This window comes from Schistocerca cancellata, chromosome 6 (assembly GCF_023864275.1).
Source record: "Schistocerca cancellata isolate TAMUIC-IGC-003103 chromosome 6, iqSchCanc2.1, whole genome shotgun sequence".
In the NCBI taxonomy this organism is placed as follows: domain Eukaryota; kingdom Metazoa; phylum Arthropoda; class Insecta; order Orthoptera; family Acrididae; genus Schistocerca; species Schistocerca cancellata.
In genome coordinates, this window is record NC_064631.1 from 685963594 (window position 1) to 685986926 (window position 23333).

Sequence of the window (23333 nt, forward strand, 5' to 3'; positions counted from 1 at the left end):
GGGGGGGGCATGGGGGAGATGTCCGCCATCTTAATGACATCATGGGTCAAAGCAGATTTGTTGTAATCATACTTCCATATTGCCCAAAGCTAGGTTTGAAGGTGGAAGTATGATTGTGAGTTGGTGAAGCTAATGAATGTGAATAAGATGACTAAGAAAACTTAACACGTGGTGCCATACTTATCTAGATAGTAAAGCCTGAGGTCAAGGACAGTTGAAAGGTAACCAGTTGTGGACTGGGGAAGTTGAGTGACTGGATACGAGTTGGTGAAATGGGGTGTACTGTCAGTTGGCGGAGCAATATTGAACAGTTCAGTTAATCCCACTATTTGGTCAAGAGTATTATACGACACATTTATGTTGACTGTTGTATTGTTCTTGGTTCAAAAGACGTGTCCCACCTCAAAATCATGGCTAACGACAGACTTATCAATAGCATAGCCCACTTTCAATATTAGGTAGGAAGATGATATGTTATGAGTGATCAAACACAATATGAATAATAAGGGATATTTTTATAGACTGATGGGCAGTACAGCCCAGTGTCCATATTTCACACTTTTTTTCTTGATAAAGAACGAACTACATGGTAAATTCAGAAGAAAGCTGAATCATATAATAGGCAAATGGCTGAAATTATTTCGGTGCACGTTATATGCATATGTTGCACAAGTACAAAAAATATGAGTGGGGAGGCAGAAGCCCACTAGGTGACTCTTCCTGTATCTCATGAACTACGCCTTGTATGGTAGTGTTGAATAAATAAATATACAACGTCTGCAGCTTTCCTGCCATTAACCACACCCACAATGATATATCCTGGATGCTGAGAACCATGTCTTCAAAACTATATAAAATTACTGTGGCATGTTGACATGTTCCTTATGGTATGGAGCAATATTTAATTTTTCTGTAAATCAGTAAATGACTGCTGGTTAGTGAAGACAGTTAATGTATTTGCAGCGATAATCAGCACAGTACCTGCATACTTTGTATGCATGATCTTGAACCGCAGTGATTACAGTACAAAAGCCTTAACCCTTAAATAGTGATAAAACTGAACAAATGATATATCTTAATTCAATTGTCTTAAAAATTTAAGTGTCTGATTTGACAGTTAACTGTAAGAACACAATGCAATAATTTATGGTAGGACTTCATCAGTTTTATTTTCTCAATTTACTATGTTTATAAATTTGTCCTCAAGACTGACTAATCGTCACACTCATGGTGTCACTGGAGTGACATCAAGTCTATATTATGTCTTCCTGTCCGCATAGTTTGTTCTCAAGAATGGCTATCATTCTCCTGCAGTAGAAATCCCTATATTCACCAGGCAATGTTTCCAATAATTTTGTGGCATTCTCAGTCATCTGTATAGCCTGCAAAATAGTCACAAGTAATAGAAATTTCTATATCTGCATCCCTACTTTATCTTAATGATAACAGACTGATGCTGTTAAATACATGTTTCAAACACTCTTACCCTTGCTGCAGGAATGGGGTCTTTATTTCCATATACATCTTTCTTATCATACAGTTCTTCTGGCAAATGTTTCCAGAACACATTTACTGCAATCCCATTGTCTAATGCTAATGTATTGTGAAACCAAAGTGCTGGAATAAAAATAATATCTCCTGATTCCATAATACATTCGTGTCTAAGAACACTGGAAAACTTAGGGAACTCTGAGGCGTCAGGATTGTCAATATCCAATACTCGCGATTTATCACCCACCAAGTACATGCCTAAAGCTTCTGATGGTTTAAACAAGGCAATTCTTTTCTGGCCACGAACTTGTATAAGGATATTATCCATGACATCATAATGTGTCCACAACTGAACATTTTTTGAACCAATCCGAAGTACACTGGAAAAGAATGCCTCATCTTTAAAGAAATGCGGAATTTTTAGATCAGCAGCAATAAATGGAAACTGCTTTCGAATGTCGGCAATTTCACGGCCTCTAGGATCAAGTCCAAGAGATCTCAAATAATAATACTCGTTCGGACTTAGAAAGAAAGCCTTACTTTTACCTGACACTCTTTCTAAAAGCTCATTGAAAGGTAATGTTTTGTATACGAAGTTTTTATTTATGAAATCCAACTTTTCATGTTGGCTGACATGAACTTTTACATCGAGCGGACCAATTTTTTCCGATAAATATTCAGTAGTCCATTTAGCGGTACATTCACCGATGTCAATTCCACGTAATAATGCCGGTTCACGTCTGTTCCATATGGAATTAATAAATAATTCAGGAGTAACGTCTGTATATATAGGAACTTCTTTGCATTTAACCATGTTTCACCATCTGCACATCACAACATACACACATGAGTAACACAACTCGTGCAAAGTTCATCAAACGGAAGAAATAATCCAGTGAGTTTCGATCACAATATATACTACACTGAGCGTCAGGGGCCTGCAGAAGTTCAGTATTAATTGACAGCAATTGAAGCACTATCATGAATGTTGACAGAAGCTGTCAGTTGACAAGGCAGCTCTACAAGGTTAAGACGTTGAACACACAAAAGATTGTGTGTGCTCCGGTTACATTAGCTACTGCTTGCAAGCAACAAAAAAGGAACGAAAAATAAGAAATGTACCCAAGAGCAGTTGAAAAATGAGCGACTGGTAACATGTTTATTTACCACGTGAAATCAGAACCACGTACCCGAAATGTCTCATAAATTATTTGCCGATCAGTCCTGTATTATACAAGTTGCTACTTTTGATGAAAGGTAAAATACAGAAGCAAAATACATTAATGAGAGAGTCAATCGCAGTCGATAAGTGATTAGGAGTAACTCTAAAATTTCTGGTGACAGGCAGGTAATTCGAATGCTCGAAGTTTACAATAATTCTGTATAGATAATATCAGCAAGCGCAATTAGTAAAATTCTATGGAAACCTGGGAAGGAATTATAGCGGTTTGTGGTGGCGTAGCATCTCTGACAGAAGAAAAGCAAGATCACTGGCCCTGGAAGAGTTAGTACTCTCCAAGGACAATAAATAAGGGTACGTTTTGTACGCTTGTAACGATTACACGAGTTATTTATGTTGTGCTCAGTACTAAATAGTGCGGAAATCATATCTTTTCCGGTGTAACATCAAGCACCGGCACGTCGGCCTGGAATGGAACAACCGAGAAGTCTGTGAGACGATGTCAGCCAATAGTACATTGACTAGGACTGCACCAAGATAGGAGCGGCAATTTCAGCCGTCTTTATTCATAACTGAATAACACATACATGAGTAAATAAATCAACATGGCATATGGTAAGTAGGTGCTATGTAACTCGCCAATGTCCACCACCGAAGTGGGGACTTACAGGGCGAACACCATGAGAGAAAAACTAATGTATGTATAGAAAGGAAGTAAACACAAATATAAAGACAAGAAAAGACAGAGAAGAACAAAGACGGTTATTCCTCCCGTTGACAGGCCCCAGGAGTCAAGGCAGAAGAAAATATCCAGTGACCTAGCCGATGCTGGCTCGTGGCATCAGCCTTGGCGCCGTCATTCGCTCGTAGATATGATAACTCGTGCAGCAGCTCTGCAGTACCCTCGTGCTGAGTACCGCCAGTTCTCGGGGTCGAAATCCTAATGCAGAGAGGTCCCTCGCCGACGCTGGAGACCATGCGCCCCTCCAATTCAATGTTGCGGTGGACACAGTAACCTCCTCGACGTCTCAGTACAGGTTGGAGATGGCACCCCGGATGGACGGCGTGTCGTAGTAGGCCGCCTTCTGGGAGTGACACCAGTCGAGTCGGAGATGGTCTCCGACTACCTGGGCGTCGATCACGTGGGCGATGCCATCTTTAACCGCCACCACGTCAGGCTTGCGGATTCCCTCAGGTGTCCGGAGGTGGGGCTCCACCGAGACATTGAAGCCCCTCTGCACGAGTCCACGAGCGACATAGCGCACGATCGCGTCATGTCGCTTAACTCGGGACCCGTGCGTCCTGAAGCAAGCCTGTAGTACGTGGTTGGTGGTCTCCACGGCTTGGCAGCCCGCGCGACATCTGGTGTCCGCCTCACGCCCCCGCCTGCGCTGTGCCCTCGTCGGGAAGGCATTGATGTGGGCGCGGAGGGCGTCGATGTAGTTACGCCCAGATAGCAGGCGACTGGTGTCGGCGACCCATTGGTGTTGCCCCTTGACGGCGGCGGAAGATGACAGCACCGCACCGTCAATGGCAACGTGCAAGCGTGCGGCCCACATTTCTCCAACCTGCGTCGACGATTTGAGGAGGTGGCCCTCCCACGTCAGGTGCCGCTCCAGCACCTCAATCTCATGCTGCACCTCGTCCAGGCCTGCACTGTCGAAGGCTAGCCCTATCTTCTTTAGCGCCAGGAGACGGGACCGACGAAGGGTTGGCCCCATCCATCGGCATGATGGGATGCCGAGGCCCCCCTGGGCAACAGGAGCGTGGAAGTAGCCCAGGGGAGTGTCCGCCGGAAGGTGGAACCATCTCCTGACGGCGGCCCTGATGGTAACGTCCGCGGCTTTCAGGGTACCCACTCGGGTGCGGCTGAGGGCCAGCCCATGGTACAGGCCAGGTAGAAGTACATTGGTGAGAGCTTGGAGGCGCTGTTGCGGCTTGAGCGGAGCTAGGAAGATGACGTCAAGCTGCTCCCCCAGGTGGCGTCAGGGGTTGAAGACGCAGCGACCCGCAGTGGAAAATTGCAGCCCCAGGTATCGGAAGGTTTCACCCACACGTAGGGCAGGCACGGTGGTGTTGCCTGCCTTGAAGGTAACGTCTCCGTCTACCTTCACCTTCTTGTCGCATCCAGACGCGACCAAGGCAAGGGTGAAACACTTCCGGGCGTTGATCTGCTGCCCCAGGTGTGCGAGGGCTGCAATGGCTGCGTCGATGAGGGATTGCAAGCCCCTCGGGGTCGATGCGAACAGCAGGACGTCATCTGCAAAGGCCGCAGCGTTGACTCTGCGACCAAGTATCCGAGCTCCGATGTGGGAGGGAAGCTGACCTAAAACGTAGTCCACCGCAAAGTTGAAAAGGAGGGGGGAGAGGGGATCGCCCTGACGGACGCCCCTTGACGGCTGCACAGACACGCCCACGCCGGCGCCGCCCGCTATCACTGTCATGCTTCCCTCGTAGCACCTCTCGACGTACTCGATAAAGCAATCCGGCAGGCCATGGGCCCTCAGCACAGGGCGAAGGGCCGCATTATCCACCGAATCGAATGCTTTAGAGACGTCGATCGACGTCACAAAGACAGAGCGGCAGGAGCGGACTGCGTCAGTGAGAGCAGTGTCAAGGATGAAGGTGTTCTCCAACATCCCATCCCGGGGGATGAATGCCCGCTGACGTTCGTCCACAGCACACGCACACATCAGGCGTGACGCGAGAACCTTATGGAAGGTCCGTGCCAGCACCGAGCAGACCGTAATGGGGCGAAAGTCAGCAGGGGATGTTGGTGCAGCCGTTTTTGGGAGAAGGGACGTGCGCGCGCGAAGCAGACGCTCGGGAAGGGCATGGGTCAGAAGGAAGAGATTCATCACTTTCACGAGGAACTCATGCGGCAGGCGCCGCAGCTCCACTGGAGTAAGGCCGTCCGGACTGGCCGCTGATCTCCTGGCCGGCAAGGCAGCAGTGACCTCCTCACGTGTGACCGCCCCCCACAGGCACTCAAGAGCGACAGGCTCCCAGTGCGGCAGGAAGCAGTCACGGATGAAGCCCGCGGTGGAGATGGGCTTCTTTGTGAAGAGGTCCGCCCAGAAGTCCAGCAGGCCAGGGATGTCGGGTGGTGGCTGTAGCAGGGTGCCATCCAAGAGGCCAGGCACACAACGCGCGCGCGACCTCTGGAAGGCATCCTGCGTCTTGGCGTACTCCCATCGGCGCCGTTTGCACCTCTGCTGCGACAGAGCGGCAGGCGGCTGCTTCGGTGGTTGACGCGGCCTCTGCGTCCTCGTGTTGGTCCTCTCCCCCCTGGACCCGACCGATGACATCGGGCGGCGTCCCCCACCCCAGACCGATGACTCGGTCCAGAGCAGAGAAACGCTGGGCGGAAGCAGGCAGCCCCGCCAGATGCTCCCAGATGGCGGCGTCAGTCGGCCCCTCCGGCGGCGGCCCGGTGGCGTCGGCCGCGAAGTCCTCGGCTGCGTCATCGGGCGGCGCAGCGACATCGCCCGTGTCTGGCAGCGGCCTCGCTGCTCCCCGGCGGGACGCCGGCTCTTACCCCCGACCGATCTTAAGCGCCTCCATGAATTCGCGGACAAGCTGCTTGTGGGCAGCTTTCTGCCGTTGGCACTAGATTGCCTCAAGCGTTCGGTCGGGGAACATCCTGGTCAGCTATTGATTGACAAAGAAGAACCGTGCGTCTCTCTCAAGGAACAGTTCGGCCTCCGCTTTGGCGAGCGATAGGACTTCTTCTTCCGTCCACCTCGCGTGATGCCTCTCCGTGATGATCTCCGCGTCGGTGGCCGCTGGATGTTGGCGGCGGCGGTGGACCCCCAGACCGTTTTTGGTGGTAAAGCTGCAGTGGCACTCACTGCAGGCAAAAGTAGCTACACATTTTATCGCATCTACGTCACGGCCGGTTGGCCGGATAGGTGCTGGGGAAGCTGGGGTGGCACCTTCAGCAGAAGGGCCACCACTATTATTCTCTTGTAAGCTGCCCCCAACTATAAGGGATAGTGCGAGGGGGGGCTGGTAACCCCCCCAAGCCCCTGGTGCGGTCTTCCACTCTGCGAAAATCAGCGGGCCCACGTGAAGGGGAGAAGACCGCAGGAGAGGAGAGGCTAAGAGGGCTAGGCCCATGTATTGCGCATCACTCTCCCTGTAACTACAACCCAAGGAAGGTACCTCGCAGCATACGAAGAGAATATAAGCGCCAGTCTTCCCCTCTTGGCAGGTCCCCGGACTCGCACACGCTACATGGACTTTCGTGCGCTGGAGATCATTGCCATCAGTGTCTCGTGTGTGTAACGTCGTTTTGTTTTTTTAGTGTCCACCGTCACGCTTCTACGTTCACTTGTGCTGTCGGATTCATCAGCGTTATGTGCGCCGTGTCAACGTGTTTTCAGTGTCGTTATCGTCGAGTGTGAACGGCTCCATGTTTTTTGTGTATCTGTGACCAGCATTTTTTTGCCCGTCACTATGTTCATTCTGATTCTCCATTCTGTGTTCTGTTATTGTCTACACTATGGCTGAAGAGCGGCGTAGCATGCCGCTGACAGCCAACCTGATTGTTCAGGTATTAAAATAACAATCAAGGGAAAAAAAAGCGCCACTCCGCACTAGAAGAGCTGCATTTGAAGACAGGCACTAAAAGAGCCGCACTAGAAGACGAGATGTCATCGTAACTGTTTAGCTGAGACTTGTGATCTATAGCAATTGCTTGCAGGGAAATGGCATATATCGAAGGACATTGATTATTTGCATGTCGCCAATTGCTTGCGACACTTCACTGTGAAAATGGCGAAGTTAAGAATTGTCAATTCAATTACCATAATAAACTCCATTAATATGATTTGCTTGTGCGTTGTCTAGCTATTCGAGAAAACAACTTCCAAGGCACCCTATATTACACGAGTGGATAGGATCCCATATTGGGAGCCGGTCGCGGTGGTCTAGCGGTTCTAGGCGCTCAGTCTGGAACCGCGTGACTGCTACGGTCGCAGGTTCGAATCATGCCTCGGGTATGGATGTGTGTGATGTCCTTAGGTTAGTTAGGTTTAAGTAGTTCTAAGTTCTAGGGGACTGATGACCACAGATGTTAAGTCCCATAGTGCTCAGAGCCGTTTGAACCCATATTGGGAATGAGTTATGAGAAGAACACAGTGCCTGGCAACCATGGAATTCTCTTTTGTCTTTTGCTGGCGCCTTAAATCTCTCTTGTCTCTTATTTGCAGGTGTGTTTACTTGCTTTAACAGTCTCTTTTGCTAATCAGTGTTTCTAGGTTTGCGTTGCAGAAATTTTCTTTGCTTTTGTACTTTTTTTTCCTTGCCTTGTCTGTTTGTTGCCTTTGTCTCTTCCAAAATGTCCCACCCCATCTATCCCACCCTCCCTGCTCAGATCCCACAGATGACAGCATTAGATGCAACACAGCTACTGCATATGTTTCAGTTCCAGACTCGGCAAGTTGCTACACTCCTGGAAATGGAAAAAGAACACATTGACACTGGTGTGTCAGACCCACCATACTTGCTCCGGACACTGCGAGAGGGCTGTACAAGCAATGATCACACACACGGCACAGCGGACACACCAGGAACCGCGGTGTTGGCCGTCGAATGGCGCTAGCTGCGCAGCATTTGTGCACCGCCGCCGTCAGTGTCAGCCAGTTTGCCGTGGCATACGGAGCTCCATCGCAGTCTTTAACACTGGTAGCATGCCGCGACAGCGTGGACGTGAACCGTATGTGCAGTTGACGGACTTTGAGCGAGGGCGTATAGTGGGCATGCGGGAGGCCGGGTGGACGTACCGCCGAATTGCTCAACACGTAGGGCGTGAGGTCTCCACAGTATATCGATGTTGTCGCCAGTGGTCGGCGGAAGGTGCACGTGCCCGTCGACCTGGGACCGGACCGCAGCGACGCACGGATGCACGCCAAGACCGTAGGATCCTACGCAGTGCCGTAGGGGACCGCACCGCCACTTCCCAGCAAATTAGGGACACTGTTGCTCCTGGGGTATCGGCGAGGACCATTCGCAACCATCTCCATGAAGCTGGGCTACGGTCCCGCACACCGTTAGGCCGTCTTCCGCTCACGCCCCAACATCGTGCAGCCCGCCTCCAGTGGTGTCGCGACAGGCGTGAATGGAGGGACGAATGGACGAATGGAGACGTGTCGTCTTCAGCGATGAGAGTCGCTTCTGCCTTGGTGCCAATGATGGTCGTATGCGTGTTTGGCGCCGTGCAGGTGAGCGCCACAATCAGGACTGCATACGACCGAGGCACACAGGGCCAACACCCGGCATCATGGTGTGGGGAGCGATCTCCTACACTGGCCGTACACCACTGGTGATCGTCGAGGGGACACTGAATAGTGCACGGTACATCCAAACCGTCATCGAACCCATCGTTCTACCATTCCTAGACCGGCAAGGGAACTTGCTGTTCCAACAGGACAATGCACGTCCGCATGTATCCCGTGCCACCCAACGTGCTCTAGAAGGTGTAAGTCAACTACCCTGGCCAGCAAGATCTCCGGATCTGTCCCCCATTGAGCATGTTTGGGACTGGATGAAGCGTCGTCTCACGCGGTCTGCACGTCCAGCACGAACGCTGGTCCAACTGAGGTGCCAGGTGGAAATGGCATGGCAAGCCGTTCCACAGGACTACATCAAGCATCTCTACGATCGTCTCCATGGGAGAATAGCAGCCTGCATTGCTGCGAAAGTTGGATATACACTGTACTAGTGCCGACATTGTGCATGCTCTGTTGCCTGTGTCTATGTGCCTGTGGTTCTGTCAGTGTGATCATGTGATGTATCTGACCCCAGGAATGTGTCAATAAAGTTTCCCCTTCCTGGGACAATGAATTCACGGTGTTCTTATTTCAATTTCCAGGAGTGTATATTACCTTTTCGCCAGTCTTACGAATAAGAAGAGGAGGGCCTCGAGTGGTTGCAACAGTTTGAAGCCCACACACTTGCTCACATCATACCAGGTACTGTGAAAAGCCATTACTTTTTCGCAACAGTGGGAAGTGCAGTGTTCTGCCTTATAAACTATTTCCGAACTCCACTTGGAGTGAACTTTCATACGAACACATTGTAGATTCACTTACTATTACGACCAACAAGTGAATGTGGTAGCAGCTAGGTATCAACTCTTTAATTGCAAAAAACGGTCAGAACAGACTTATCGTGGGTGGATAACAGGTTTGCAGGGTATGAAGAGGAAATGCAAATTCAAATGTACTTCGGTGCTCTGTATTCAGATGTTATGTTGGGTGATGTGATCATATTCAATTTACCTGATGTCAAACTCGGAGAACATATTTTGAAACAGTCCGCTCCATCATTTCAGCAGGTACTGCAAATACTAAATCAGAACGAGTCAGGTGGCCTGTCCGCCAATAAATTTGAGCAGTCAGCAAACTGTCGGGTTGAGTTCCTTGTTTGTGAGCAGCCCATACAGCAGCGGCAGCTTGCGCTCACCACGCCGAGTAAACAGTGCTCCACACCACGTAAGCAACTCGCTACACAGGCAAACAGAATTAAGACTTCCCCTCAGTGCTATTCACAGCACAAATGCCAAGACTGCCCCTCCTAACAAGCTCAGTGTTACGCTTTTGGCAGGAAAGGACATGTACAATCCATATGTTTGCAGCCATAAGAATTCGGCCCACTCACATAGATCTAGTCACAAGGCCCACGTCATTAATGCAGTATATTCAAAGTCTGCAACAGGCATTCACAAAACTGGCAATTGTGCAGTTTCTTCAGTGATATGCCAGTCCAACAAACTTTTTGTTCAGGTGCTTCTTTGTGGGAAAAGTGTGAAATTTCGGTTGGACACGGGTGCCTCTGTCACACTGCTAAATCGTCACACACATGAACTGTAAGGCTCCCCTCACCTGTCTAAAATTAGAGTACAACTGACGACTTATAATGGACAAGACATTCCCGTTCTCGGAAACTGTACTTAACCTGCCATGTATTCCTTGCATATGCGAACAGTTACTTTTACAGTGCTACAACATATTTGCTCCTGATTCACTTGATTTGTTTGATTTTAACGTTCAGGACAAAGTGTTGTCAGTTTCTGCATTCCATGCAAAAGACTGTGTAACTAGCTTGCTAAAAGAATTCCCAGAACTCTTTTTCTGAAGGTTTAGGCAAGGCTAACAATTTTGTTGCACATATTACTATGAAAGACAATGCTCAGCCGAAATTTTGCTGCGCCAGTACTGTTCCCATTGCATTATGGACAAAAGTCGCGGCTGAACTTAAATAATTCGAAGAAAGCGTAGCTATTGCGCCCATACAAGCCAGTCAATGGCTAAGTCCACTAGTTTTGTTTGCCAAACATTCAGGTCGCATTCGCCTCTGTGTTGACTTTACAGCCAACGCACAAACTGTGATTGATACTTTTCCGTTGCCACACACACAGGATCTCGTGGGCTGATTAGGCACTGGTCGGTACTTTTCAAAAATTGATTTGCGCGACGTGTATCTTCAAATATTGCTCAATGAAGAATCTCAAATTGTGTCTAGTGAATACTCCTTTAGGCTTGTTTAAATATTTGCGTTTGCCTTTTGGCAGTGCTTCTGCACCCACTATTTTCCAATGGTATTTGGAACAGCTGACTGCTCAAGTGGCAAACTGTTCAAACTATTTGGACTATAATGTCATAGCAGGTCGTACACCTGAAGACCACATTGCAAATTTGCATGCTTTATTTCGTGTGTAATCTAATGCAGGACTAATGTGTAGACTGGACAGGCGTGATTTCTTTAAACTTGTTTGCAGTATCTTGGTCGTGTCATAAACAGTCAAGGTATACATCGTCTTCAGTCGCATTTATTAGCCATAAGAGATTTGCAGGTTCCTCGCAAGGTCACAGAATTGCAACACTTCTATGGAAAATGAACTACTATATTCGGTTCATGCTGAATGCTGCACAAATCGCAGCTCCACTGCATCGCTTCCTTCACAAGAATGTCTTCTTTGTTTGGACAGATGAGTGCGAAGTAGCTTTTCAAAAACTTAAAGATGCATAGCTCACTGATCAATGCTTAGTTCTCTGTGATCCTGACAAATCAGTTGAATCCCAAGTTAATGTTTCCTTGTACGGAATCAGTGCAGTACTTTCGCACAGAATTGGTGATAAAGACAGGCCTGTTGCTTTAACATCTGAAGTGTTGTCTAAACCTCAGTGTCACTATCCACAAATTGAGAAGGAGGCTTTGGCTATTGTGTGTGGTGTCGCCAAATTCCAGCACTATTTGTATGGCAGAAAATTCTACATAGTAACGGATCACAAGCCATTGCAGTCCTTGTTTCATCTAAAGCAGCTGATTCCTGTACAAACTGTCCAAACATTGCAAACATGGGCTTTGGTGTTGTCTGAATACCAGTATGACATTGTGTATCGTGTGACAGCTCAACATCGTAATGCTGACGCATGTTCACATCTTCCGATTGGCCCTGATAGAGACTATGATGCTTCTGCTACATCTTGTCACATCAATGCTCAGGATTCTGAATTGCTTCAGTCTTTTCCACTGAACTATAGTAAAATTGCAGAGGCCACAGAAGTTGATCCAGATTTGAACATTTTGCTAACATAAATTCGCACATCTTGGCCTCATTCATTGCACAGCATAAAGAACTCTGTAGTGTGCCGATACTTTGCATGTTGGCATAGCCTCACTATACAGAAATGACAGTGGATAGTCATGTGTGTTCATCACCAAAGCTTTGCAAAAAGAAGTGTTGCAATTACTTCACCAAGGACATTGGGGGACTGCTCATATGAAACAGTTAGCATGTTGACACTGTACTTGTGCACCTGTATCACAATTCAGGAGTTGTCCTCTATTTTTTGCCTCAAAAATTTACCTGAATTCAGTGTCAGACAACGGCCCTCAGTTCACATCAAATGTATTTGAAACATTCTGTGAACGCAATAGCATATAGCATCAATCTAGTGCACTGTTCAAGCCACAGTCAAACAGCGAAACGGAATGTTCCGTCAGAACCTTCAAGCAGCAAATGGCCAAACTTAGCTCTGCACTCATGAGAGAGCAAGCAATGCAACTGTTTTTCGCTTCCTATTGTTCGCACACACGAGATGGACCATCACTGGCGGAATTGCTTCTCAGCCACTGCCATCAGATACTGCTCCACCCACCTCAGCATCCGGCGCCAAAGGAAGGCCGCAAGTATTATTTCACGCCACATGATATCGTCTTTTACAGCGTTTTTAGTGGCAGCAGATGGTGGGCGCGAGGTGAGGTCATTGGGGCACTTGCATGCATCTTATTTCAGGTCCAGGTGGCTTGTAGCTCCGACATCATAATCAACTTCGCCACTGTCATGTACCCAGTGATGCTTCTATGTCTCTTCCCCCAGATTCACCGATCCTGAGGACAGCGCAGCCTGGGCAGCCACCATAGGGTGTCATCATGACATCACGGGATGAACCCATGGAGACAGAGCCTCCTCCACCTCCTCTTGTCCTACTGATGGAGCTGGACCTGCCCACACCGCAGCAGCCATTGCATTCCCCATCTGGTTACTGGCCACTGGAGGTGGACGCATACCCTTCTGGTCGTTTTCCAGGGGACATTTCTGCCAGAGCGGAGGCCAGATGGTGGGGTATGACTGGTTGCTTGATGCTCTGCAGCCACAGCTTCCGGTCCAGCACAGCATCCATCCTCTGACCTCCCCCACTGTTGTTCCACTCCATACATGATGATGATGGTCCGTCGCTTTGGGGGGGGGGGGGGAAGGAATGTTCCAGTGTAACATCAAGTGCTGACACGTCGGCCTGGAATGGAACAGCTGAGAAGGCTGTGAGATGATGTCAGCCAATAGTATGCTGACTACAACTGCTGCACTACAGGAGCAGCACCTATACAAAGAGAATATAAGTGCTGCTCTACACTAGAAGAGATGCACTAGAAGACAGGCACTAGAAGAGCAACACTAGAAGACAAGCTGTCATCCTAACTATTTTTTGCAAAAGAAAGTATCAAAGAAGGGACCTGATATTTACACAGTTTCCATATTCTGACTATCTTCACGTTTTAAAAAGAGAGGCATACAATCAATGGAAATAGAAGTCGCAAAAATCACAGCAGAAAACGGCTTTTTTTCACACTTCAGTCCAATGCAATGTACCAAAATATCTGTGGTACCCTCAGTAAAATCTCCCAAGTAACTTCAAGAAAGTAACTTCATTTATTACAATAAGGTTGGGACATGCACGTTTCCCTGTACACCTCTAAGGATTGGGGTGATAGACTCTCCCACATGTAATGAACATCCAGAAGACAATGAAGATCTTGACCATGTCGTTTTGAGATGTTCAAAACATGATTCACATTAAAATATACTTTAGAAAAACCTTGCAAAACTGAAGATTCCATTACTATCAAACATTAAGACAGTAACGAGTGAGAACACCTCAGAATCAATAGTTTAATAATATGTTACCTAAAGAGCTGGAGATAAAGCTCTGATGTAAAAAATGCTGAATTTGTGATTGTAATTTTATAATTTTATATATGTAATAAGTAAATGTGTACTTAGATTTAACTGAAGTCACTAACCTAAGCAGTAGTAATTGTTGCATTATTTGCTACAAAAAGTCAATAAATTAATTAGAAACAATTAATGAGACTCATACTCATTTTGGTTATACACTGTGACTGCAACGCTCCAAGTGTAACTTCACTTATGAATAGGATATCGGATGAGTTTATATTGATTTGTGAGATAGATTTCACAATAGCAAGCATTTGCAGTGCAACAAAAATCGGCACTAACTAAGAAATGACACCACTTTATTCATTACTTGGTTTCCAAAGGACCATGGAAGTATTAAACGATATGTTACATTTACTTACGATTCTCTTGTAACCTACAGATATTTGCTGAACGTCATTTTACTCAAACAATACAAAAATGTCTAGTAAACACCAGAAGACCTAACCATTTCAAGAAGTTATTTTCACTACACTTTGTAATCTTATCCTCCCACACATCACTATTAAAATTCTGTTTTTGCACAAATTTTGAAAGCTTAGAGAGGTGTAAGATATACAAAAGAATAGCTTTTAACTTATCTTCATTATCTCATTGTTGTTGTTGGTGGCTCAAAGTCTTACTTAGGGGTACATTCTTGCAGCTGAAATTTCGATTTTGTAGGTTCTTGTTGCACTAAATAACTGATGAGGAAATGCCTGTTGCTATTAATATCTTTTTATTTTATCCCATTCTTCTAAATCACACTGACTTTACAATTTCCACATAAAAAAACAATTAATGTTGGTGACAAACTTAGAATATGTCTACTTCCATCAGAGGCATGCCGACGACTACTTATATTCTGTGGTACTCACATTATTCCAAAAAGTGTACAAAGCAAAGAGTTTACAAAGCAAAACATTTTACAAACTTTTTTTTACCAAATAAGAATCTTCATTAAAATAATGTATCATTATTTTGTAAATCGATCTAGAAATTAATTTAATAATTAGTGTTAGATTGTGCAATTAATAATATGAATTTTAATTATACCAGAAATGTCGTAATTTCAAATATTTTTAAAAGTGTAATTTTAACTGTTAGTACATATCGATTGTAACACATTAATTTCTTTTTTACACTTTTAGCCTGAAATATAATGCATTGTATACAAAATCATATGAATTCTTTTAATGGAACAGCTGAGATAGTTTTAACCCATGTGAAAATTGATAGTATACATGGTATCGGTAATTTCTATAAAACAACGTAATGTTAGAGGAGGGTGATTAATTATAACTTCCAGTCAAATCAGTGAATGTAGAATGCAGGAAACATGTATGGAATGCAGTGCATACCTTATTTAACTCACCAAACCAGTCAACATAACTGCAGCTGAATGGAAAACCACATAGATGTGATGATAGAAAGTTAAAAGCAATAAAACTGTTTCTCAACACAGAAGAAACTACTCCCACAGTAGTTTCCATATCTGAGCCACAAATGGCAAGCATCATCAACTTCTAGATATTACTATAAGAAAAGACAGTCAGAACCACACCTTTGTCATACACAGAAAATACTCAGCAGACACAATAAGAAATGCAACATCTAATCACTACAGAATCACAAACAATCTGTAATCATTTACTTGCTAAACAGACTCAATAAGATTTCCATGAACACTTCCTATTACCAAAAAGAGCTAGCCACTATAAAACATGTAGCATTAAAAAGACGCAGAGAAACACTATTACCAAACTTACAAGGAAAGTATAGGAATAAACGATAAAACAAACAAATCAGATTATGACTCATTCAAACGACACAATCACAAGAAAACGGCATACAGTGACCTAACGCAATAAATTCGTATACAAAATAGGAAATATGTTAAAAATAGGGCATGAACATTGCCTACAAAACAAATAACACAGTACGTATTCAGGTTTCCAATGTAAAACTTGACAAGTAACAAAAATCTGATATCTACCATTTCAATTGCGGGTACTGTGAAAAAATCTACATTGCAGGACATTTGACACAAGATATAAAGAGTAAATCAGGGGATGTAAATACATCACAAATCACTCAATATTTGTAGACTACCTTAAACAGGAATACCACAGGGAATCACAGTTTAAAAAGATATGAAGATCATAAAAATCGGTAAAGTCAGATATCTCCCCCATTTGCAATAAAACTTCCATATACTCAAAGCATTAATACAGAATAAACAGTTTGTCAGTGACTAGATAAATATTGGAAACCAATCACTGTATAAAATAACTGAGAGAATCACATAAAGAAAGGAAAAAATAGATCCTTTCTTTCCCCACCCCTCACTTTCTCTCAGCCTCTCCCCCCTTCCATTTCACCTCTTACGCCTAACCCATTCCCAACACTGCATACTCCATTCCACTGGTTTGCCTTCACTATTCACTCACCTTCTCCTTCTCTTGTCTCCACCTCCTCCATCTTCTCACCAAAGTCCATCACTAAACATTCATTTCCCTTACACATTAAATACAGACCAACATAATTAAAGAGAATAGCACATGTATGATGACTAACATTTCTTTGCAGTTGCAAAGACAGAACTAAAATATCTTCAAGAATTTCAGCCGATTGTTTGTGAACACTAGTAGTTATCATTGTGGCAAAATATGGGCTTTGTTGACAACTAAGTAAATACCGTTTAGAGATGGAAATGTAGGTCAGAAGGAATACAAAAATAGTTTCACTCTTTCAGTTACATTTCGAAAGCCAGTTTGACTTCTTTTAACAATACTTATCTTGCGTGTTTAATGGGCCAGTATGATTTCTATGAGAAATCCAGTGCTGCTCAGCTTCAATGTATTTAAAGAACAGCACAAAGAAACCATCTATAGCTGCTGTTATAGTGTGGTATTTATTTGCAAACAACTAGTTTCGGTTAAGCCACCATCTGAAAGTCATGGACACCATTACAGGAAAGTTTCTTGACGTCAAGTGCATATGACATGAGTTTGGTTAGACAGTATGCTGAACAGTGCATTTAAGTTATGCACTTAGTGACTAACAGAAAAATATATAAGATAAATGAATGCATGTATAAGTGACAAGTGGTGCAACTCATGATTGTTTACTGGACAATAAGGAACATTCCTTTAATCTGGTTAATGATATCTGTGACTTGAAGGTGATCACTTAAATGAAACTGGTTGTCTAAAAAATAAATATACATTACACCTGCTTTTGATTTTGTGGTGACATTCTTTTAGTTAATGTTTTTGTGACTTTTTTGGTTAAATTGTGCATACTTATATTTATGCCAATATGACTAATTTCAGTCGATGTCATCTGGAAAACAGCACCAGTACAAGATCATACTTTACACATGAAAACACTTACTGGCCTCTGAAGGCGATGGGCAGAGGATTTATGTGAACGTTTTCGTTGCCTTTGGAAATATTATAGCTGAATGGTACATCACCATCAAATTATGATGAATTCACTCTAGATGCATCACTTGCCCAGAACTGAATCATGAATGTGACATTATGAGATACCATCTGTAACACAAGAGGAGACAATATTTTTTAAACAATATCATAAAACAGCAATGATAAAGTTTATCAAGCCCAAAACAGGGAATCTTCATTTATTTGCAAGAGAAAATATATTGTGTTAGTATAGAATTTATGCACCTCTCGTTAAAGCATCTCATGAGCTGCTGTGGTGTAGCTATGCGTATGCTGAGTTCTTTTATTCCTTGAAAGAAATTCACCTTATAATTTTGTTTTGTTATTGTGTGTGCAGTGAATGTGCTTGTTCCAATCAGATACCACTTGTAAATTGCTCTGCTAACAAGTTATGGGACCAGTCTGAATACTTTGGCATAATTTAAAAAAAAAGCTGTAGCAAATTGGCACCAACATGTGGCTGTCTGGTCCAACAGAATCGCTGATACAATGGTTTATCTAAATACTATTCTAATGCTACCAATTGGAAAACTGATGGGAAAACTATAGCTAGTGGCATTTCACTGTGTGAATTTACCTATAGCATGAACAGATGTGAGACTGCATAAATGACAAAACGGCAGATGTAACTAAAATGTGTATGGCAAGAGCCAAAATTATATTCTCCATCGAAGTGTGACACATCTACTTAGGGAAAATGATAGGTTTGTACTGGTCAACCCTTGGGCCAAAAAATCATTGGTGTTGAGGTTGGACATGTCAGGCAGCGATGTTACAAGTGTTGGAGGCCGAGCTCTAGGGGCTGGTGAGTGTTCCAGCGTTACGTCCAATGTGGTAAGTGAAACAGTGGTATATTCAATAACATTTTATTAACATGATTACAAGAATGAATATTGTCTTCACCGGTGCACAGGAAACGTGTCAGGCTGCTCGCTCAGGCATCGGCGAGGAAGTACTTAGCAGCAGATCGGACATGGGCAACTTACAGAGACACCTCTGTGAACGCAATGGTTTCACGAGTCCTGAAGAGGGATATACACTTAGACTTTTACTCAAAGCATCTTCCAGATGGTGGCTGTCATGATGGCACAAGCCCAGGGCTCCCTCAGCACACACAGCATACAGCCAGAAAGGTGGCACACATACAGCCCGAAGAGGCAAACTTAGACACCCACCTAGCAAGTGGATGGTGGGAGCCCATAGACAGTCAGTTTGGCCCCTCACCAGAGGAAGGCCCAGTGGGCACATATTTTTTATTAATAATGGATGTAACCCTTTAATAGCGGCAGTGTGGAGCGAGTAACTCTACTTACAGCCGCAGGCTACAGTATCATTGTTGAAGTTTTCAAACAGTTGGCAATCAGCACGTCACAGTTCGATAGCAGAATTAACTTGTCTCTAGCGAAACTGTCGTTCGATTGGGATCAGCGATGCAGATGGAATGACCAAACACTGAGGACGATACGTTCGAAACAGAGGTTACAAAAGGCAGATAGTACGTCATTGTAGCAGGTTAGACAGCCATTTGCCCTAATTTAGTCAGAGGTGTCAGAGGTCCTGTCCGCACAGTGGTATCTCAAATATGGACGGTTTTCCTTGCCTCTGCATTTCTCATCGATACTACAACACCTTGGAGTGTCAGGGGTGGGATGTTGCCTGTTATTACTGAGTATCAAAGAGCGTGCAGAACTATATGTTGGGTGCTGTCAGACTGCTTCATTTTCGCTCCTTGTTATAGCTCTGTTCACTGTGTAGCAATGAGTTATGTATGTCGCCCTGCTTTTGCATTACTGGCACTTTTTGCGTGCTCTAAGTTACGATCGTGTCACATGGTCTGAGTCAGACTTAGTTCTTTTTGCATCTGTGTCGAGCAATAGCTTCGAAAGTTATTGTGTGTACCCAGCAACAGGTTCATTGTCTGCCCTTCTAAACAATAGCTGATGAGCGTGATATTCAGTAATGTTTTTAATTAACAGTCAGTTTTCGGACAGTATATTGTGGGAGAAATGGTATATTATTAAGTGCAGGGAATACAAAATATATTGGCCCAGGATATCTGCAAGACGGGACGACAAGTTTAGCGTCACTACCTGCTGTGGGCCGCTTGTTCTTAGACGTCACGTCTTGAAGGTGTGCTGTGGCAATGGAAGAACGACGCTCACAATAACAAGACTTATGTCGTAAATCCAGAACAAAAGACGCCCTTGAACTGTCAGTCTGACGTTGATTCTTTCATCACCGAGTCACAGAAAGATAATGTAGACGCTAAAATTTCGACGGTTTCGTGTAATATAGAATGACCAGTATCAATACGGTGTTCTGCCACAGCACATTTATTTGGCTGTCATAGGTGGGTGTACCTGCGGTATTCCATGCATCTTTCATGTACTGCACGAATCGTCTGTCCGATGTATGAGAGGCCACATTCACGGGGGATCTTGTAAATCTGGAGCATCAAATCATCTTTCACGGAACCCAACAGTGTTGCTGTCTTCTATGGAGGACGAAAAATCACTTTTACTTTGTGCTTGATGTGAATACATTCTACTTTTGACGATGGGCTTCTCACATATGACAGGAAAGTCATGGATTTAAATCTTTCCGTGTCTTCTTCTACATTACTTATGGCCTCCTTGGTTTCATTCATAGTGCCTTACATACCTGCTGTGGAGAATACCTATTGGCTTCAAAAACTTTCTTTAAATGTAAGAGCTCGTCTTGCAGACTGCTCTTGTCAGCAATGACGTGTGCTCTGTGAACTAAAGTCCTGAGAACACTCATCATCTGTGAAGAATGGTGGCAGCTATCAGCACGTGAGTACATAAATCTGTATGTGTTGGTTTCCAGTATACTGCATGTCCTGAGGTGTCACCATCTTGGCACTGAACCAAAACATCCAAAAACGGAAGGCATCCCTCCTTTACAATTTCAACTGTAAACTGAATTTGCACATGACTGGAATTTAAATGGTTTAAAAGTTATTGTAATTTATCTTCACCATGGAGCCACACTACAAGTGTATCGTCAACATATCTCCAAAATACTGTGAGCTTTAAAACACGATTCCAGCACCTTTTCCTCTATAAAAAATTAGCTAGCAAGGGCGACAATGGATACCCATGGCGACACGATCAGTCTGTTCAAAAAATTTGCTGTTAAATAAAAAAGTATGCTGACATCATTACATGTCCGAACAAAGCTGATAACTGTCTATCAGAACTTCTACCAATAAGTGATAAGGATTCTGAAAGCGGAACCTTTGTGAATAAAGACACCACACTAGAGCTGACTAATAGATCAGAACTGCTCAGTTTCAATGATTTTAGGATGCCAACGAAGTCTGCAGAGTTGCGTAAGTGATGTGTACATTTTTACAAAAGAGGTCTTAATAACGACACCAAATTGTTTGGCACGGTAATAGTTTGGAGAGGCAATGTTACTCAGTATTGGATGCATAGGAACATCTTTCTTATGGGACTTCGGAAGTCCATAAAACCTCAGAGGAACCACACCACTTGGTTTCAATCTTCGCACAATTTCTGGTGAAAAGTGGGAGGCGTTCAGAAGGGAAGCAATCATCCTTACCACCTGGTTAGTGAGGTCTTTACTGATTTTCAGGCATGTGCTATCAGTCAGTCAACTGTACAATTTATCATGATAGTCGTCATAAGTCATTAAAACAGTGGCATTACCTTTATCAGCTAGATTTATAGAAGAACCACACTCTGGGTATCCTGCCGAAACTTATGTAGTGTAGCCTTCTCTACCATAGATATATTATTCCTTTGTGGAACACACTCTGGGCATCCTAGCGAAACTTATGTAGTGCAGCCCTCTCTGCCACAAATATATTATTCCTTTGTGGACGAGCCTTCATAACAGCTCTGCAAGTTTACTGTCTTATTTCATCTGCTGAACTCATGGAAGGTGGTAGAACAAGTTCTTCAATGGCATTGATGAATGCAGGTACTGGCAAAAACTTTGGTGTGGGTGCAAAGTTTAATCATTTACCTACAACAATCAATGTAGTGTCGTACAGATCTCCATCTACACATAAATGATGGAGCATCGAATAACAGTTTCTTGCTGTGAAGACCTCTCAAACCTGCTAAACTTTGCAGTCTGTCTCGATGTGGCGAGCTCACGAACCCAGTCTGATTCAGCCCACGTTTTACTATCTATCCAGTTCCACGCATTGTAGGGTGTTTGGATGTTTTGGTTTGTCGCTAAGATGATGGCACCTTGGGTCATACAGTATACCAGAAACCGACCCTTACAGATTTATGGGGTGACAACTACTGAACTATATGAAATAAAATCTTCAACTTCTGAACTACTTGCGTTAGGACGTTCAAACTGCACAGTTGGCCGCGTAGCGTAATGGGAATGTCTGAGAATCCACATTTCGCGATCGAGAAGTCTTTTCATCCTCAACACTTGACTGCGTGGTGTGCAATGTCCTGTCACGGGAAAAATCGCTGCAGTATTCCTTGATGGCACAGTGACTACCAAACGGTACAGGAAGGTTTCGGAACGTGATTTCGTCCCCGTTATCCAAAGTGACCCTGATTTCGACAAGATGTGGTTCATGCAAGGCGGAGCTTGACCCCGTCGAAGCAGGAGAGTGTTTGATGTCCTAGAGGAGCGCTTTGGGGACCACATTCTGGCTCTGGGGTACCCAGAGGCCACTGGCATGTGTCTCGATTAGTCACAATGTTCTCCAAATCTGAACACATGCGACTCCTTTTTGTGAGGCTATATTAAAGACGAGGTATACAGCTATAACCCCAAAACCATTGCTGATCTGAAAACAGCCAGTCAAGAGGTCATCGACATTATCGATGTTCTGACACTTCAGTGGGTCATGCGAAAGTTCGCTATTCGAATGCGCCACGTCATCGCCAATAAGGCAGGCATATCGAACTTGTCATAAACTTAATCCAATTACATGTAGTGACGTTTAATGTCGAATAAGTGTATACACGCCGTAGTTTGTGGCTAATTTACGTTTTTTTTCATATAGTTCAATAATTGTCACCCTGTATATTTATGTGCAGATAGCTGTTACCATCCTTCACAGATGCCGAGTGTTCTCAGAAATTTAGTCCACAGAGAACTCATCACTGCTGACGAGAGCAGTGTGCAGGACGAGGTCTTACTCTTCAAGAGATTTATTGAGTACAACGAATATTCTCAACAGCAGATATGTAAGGCTTTACAAATGAAACCAAAGGTGGCCATAATAGATGCAGAATAAGACACAGAAATATTTAAATCCACGACTTTCCTACCTTTTGTGGGAAGCCTATCATCAAAAATAGAATGGATTCACAGCAAGCACAAAGTAAAAGTAATTTTTCGTCCTCCAGACAGCAGCACCCTTGGGTTCCATTAAAAATGATTTGATGCTCCTGAAGGTAGGGATTTACAAGATCCTCTGTGGATGTTGCCTCTCATACACGAGACAGACGATTTCTGCAGTCTGTGAAAGATGTACAGAACACCAAGTGTACACGTGCCACTTACAACCAAATAAATCAGCAGTGGCAGAACACTGTGTTGATACTGGTCACTGTTTGTTTACGAAAACGTCGAAATTTTAGCATCTACACCATTCTTATGGGACTCAGTGATGAAAGAAGTAATTGAAATTCGCTTGGCGACGAATTTAATTGATAGAGATAGCGGTTTC

General features: G+C 44.3%; 1 protein-coding gene across 1 annotated transcript; it reads right to left on the bottom strand.

Annotated features, from left to right (window-relative positions):
• Positions 1 to 943: 943 nt before the first annotated feature.
• Positions 944 to 2345, bottom strand: LOC126190865 (tRNA wybutosine-synthesizing protein 5-like). Its single transcript, XM_049931460.1, has 2 exons — positions 1487 to 2345; positions 944 to 1382 (listed from the first exon to the last, which is right to left on the bottom strand). Exons 1-2 carry the CDS (start codon positions 2303 to 2305, stop codon positions 1254 to 1256), a joined length of 948 nt encoding a protein of 315 aa, XP_049787417.1. The 5' UTR covers positions 2306 to 2345; the 3' UTR covers positions 944 to 1253.
• Between the last annotated feature and the right edge of the window lie 20988 nt (positions 2346 to 23333).

Coding starts and splice junctions, on each gene's coding strand:
- LOC126190865 (XM_049931460.1), bottom strand. CDS start 2,305: ATGGTTAAATGCAAAGAAGTTCCTATATATACAGACGTTACTCCTGAA. Junction 1,383..1,486: donor ACCCCATTCCTGCAGCAAGG/GTAAGAGTGTTT, acceptor ACTATTTTGCAG/GCTATACAGATGACTGAGAA.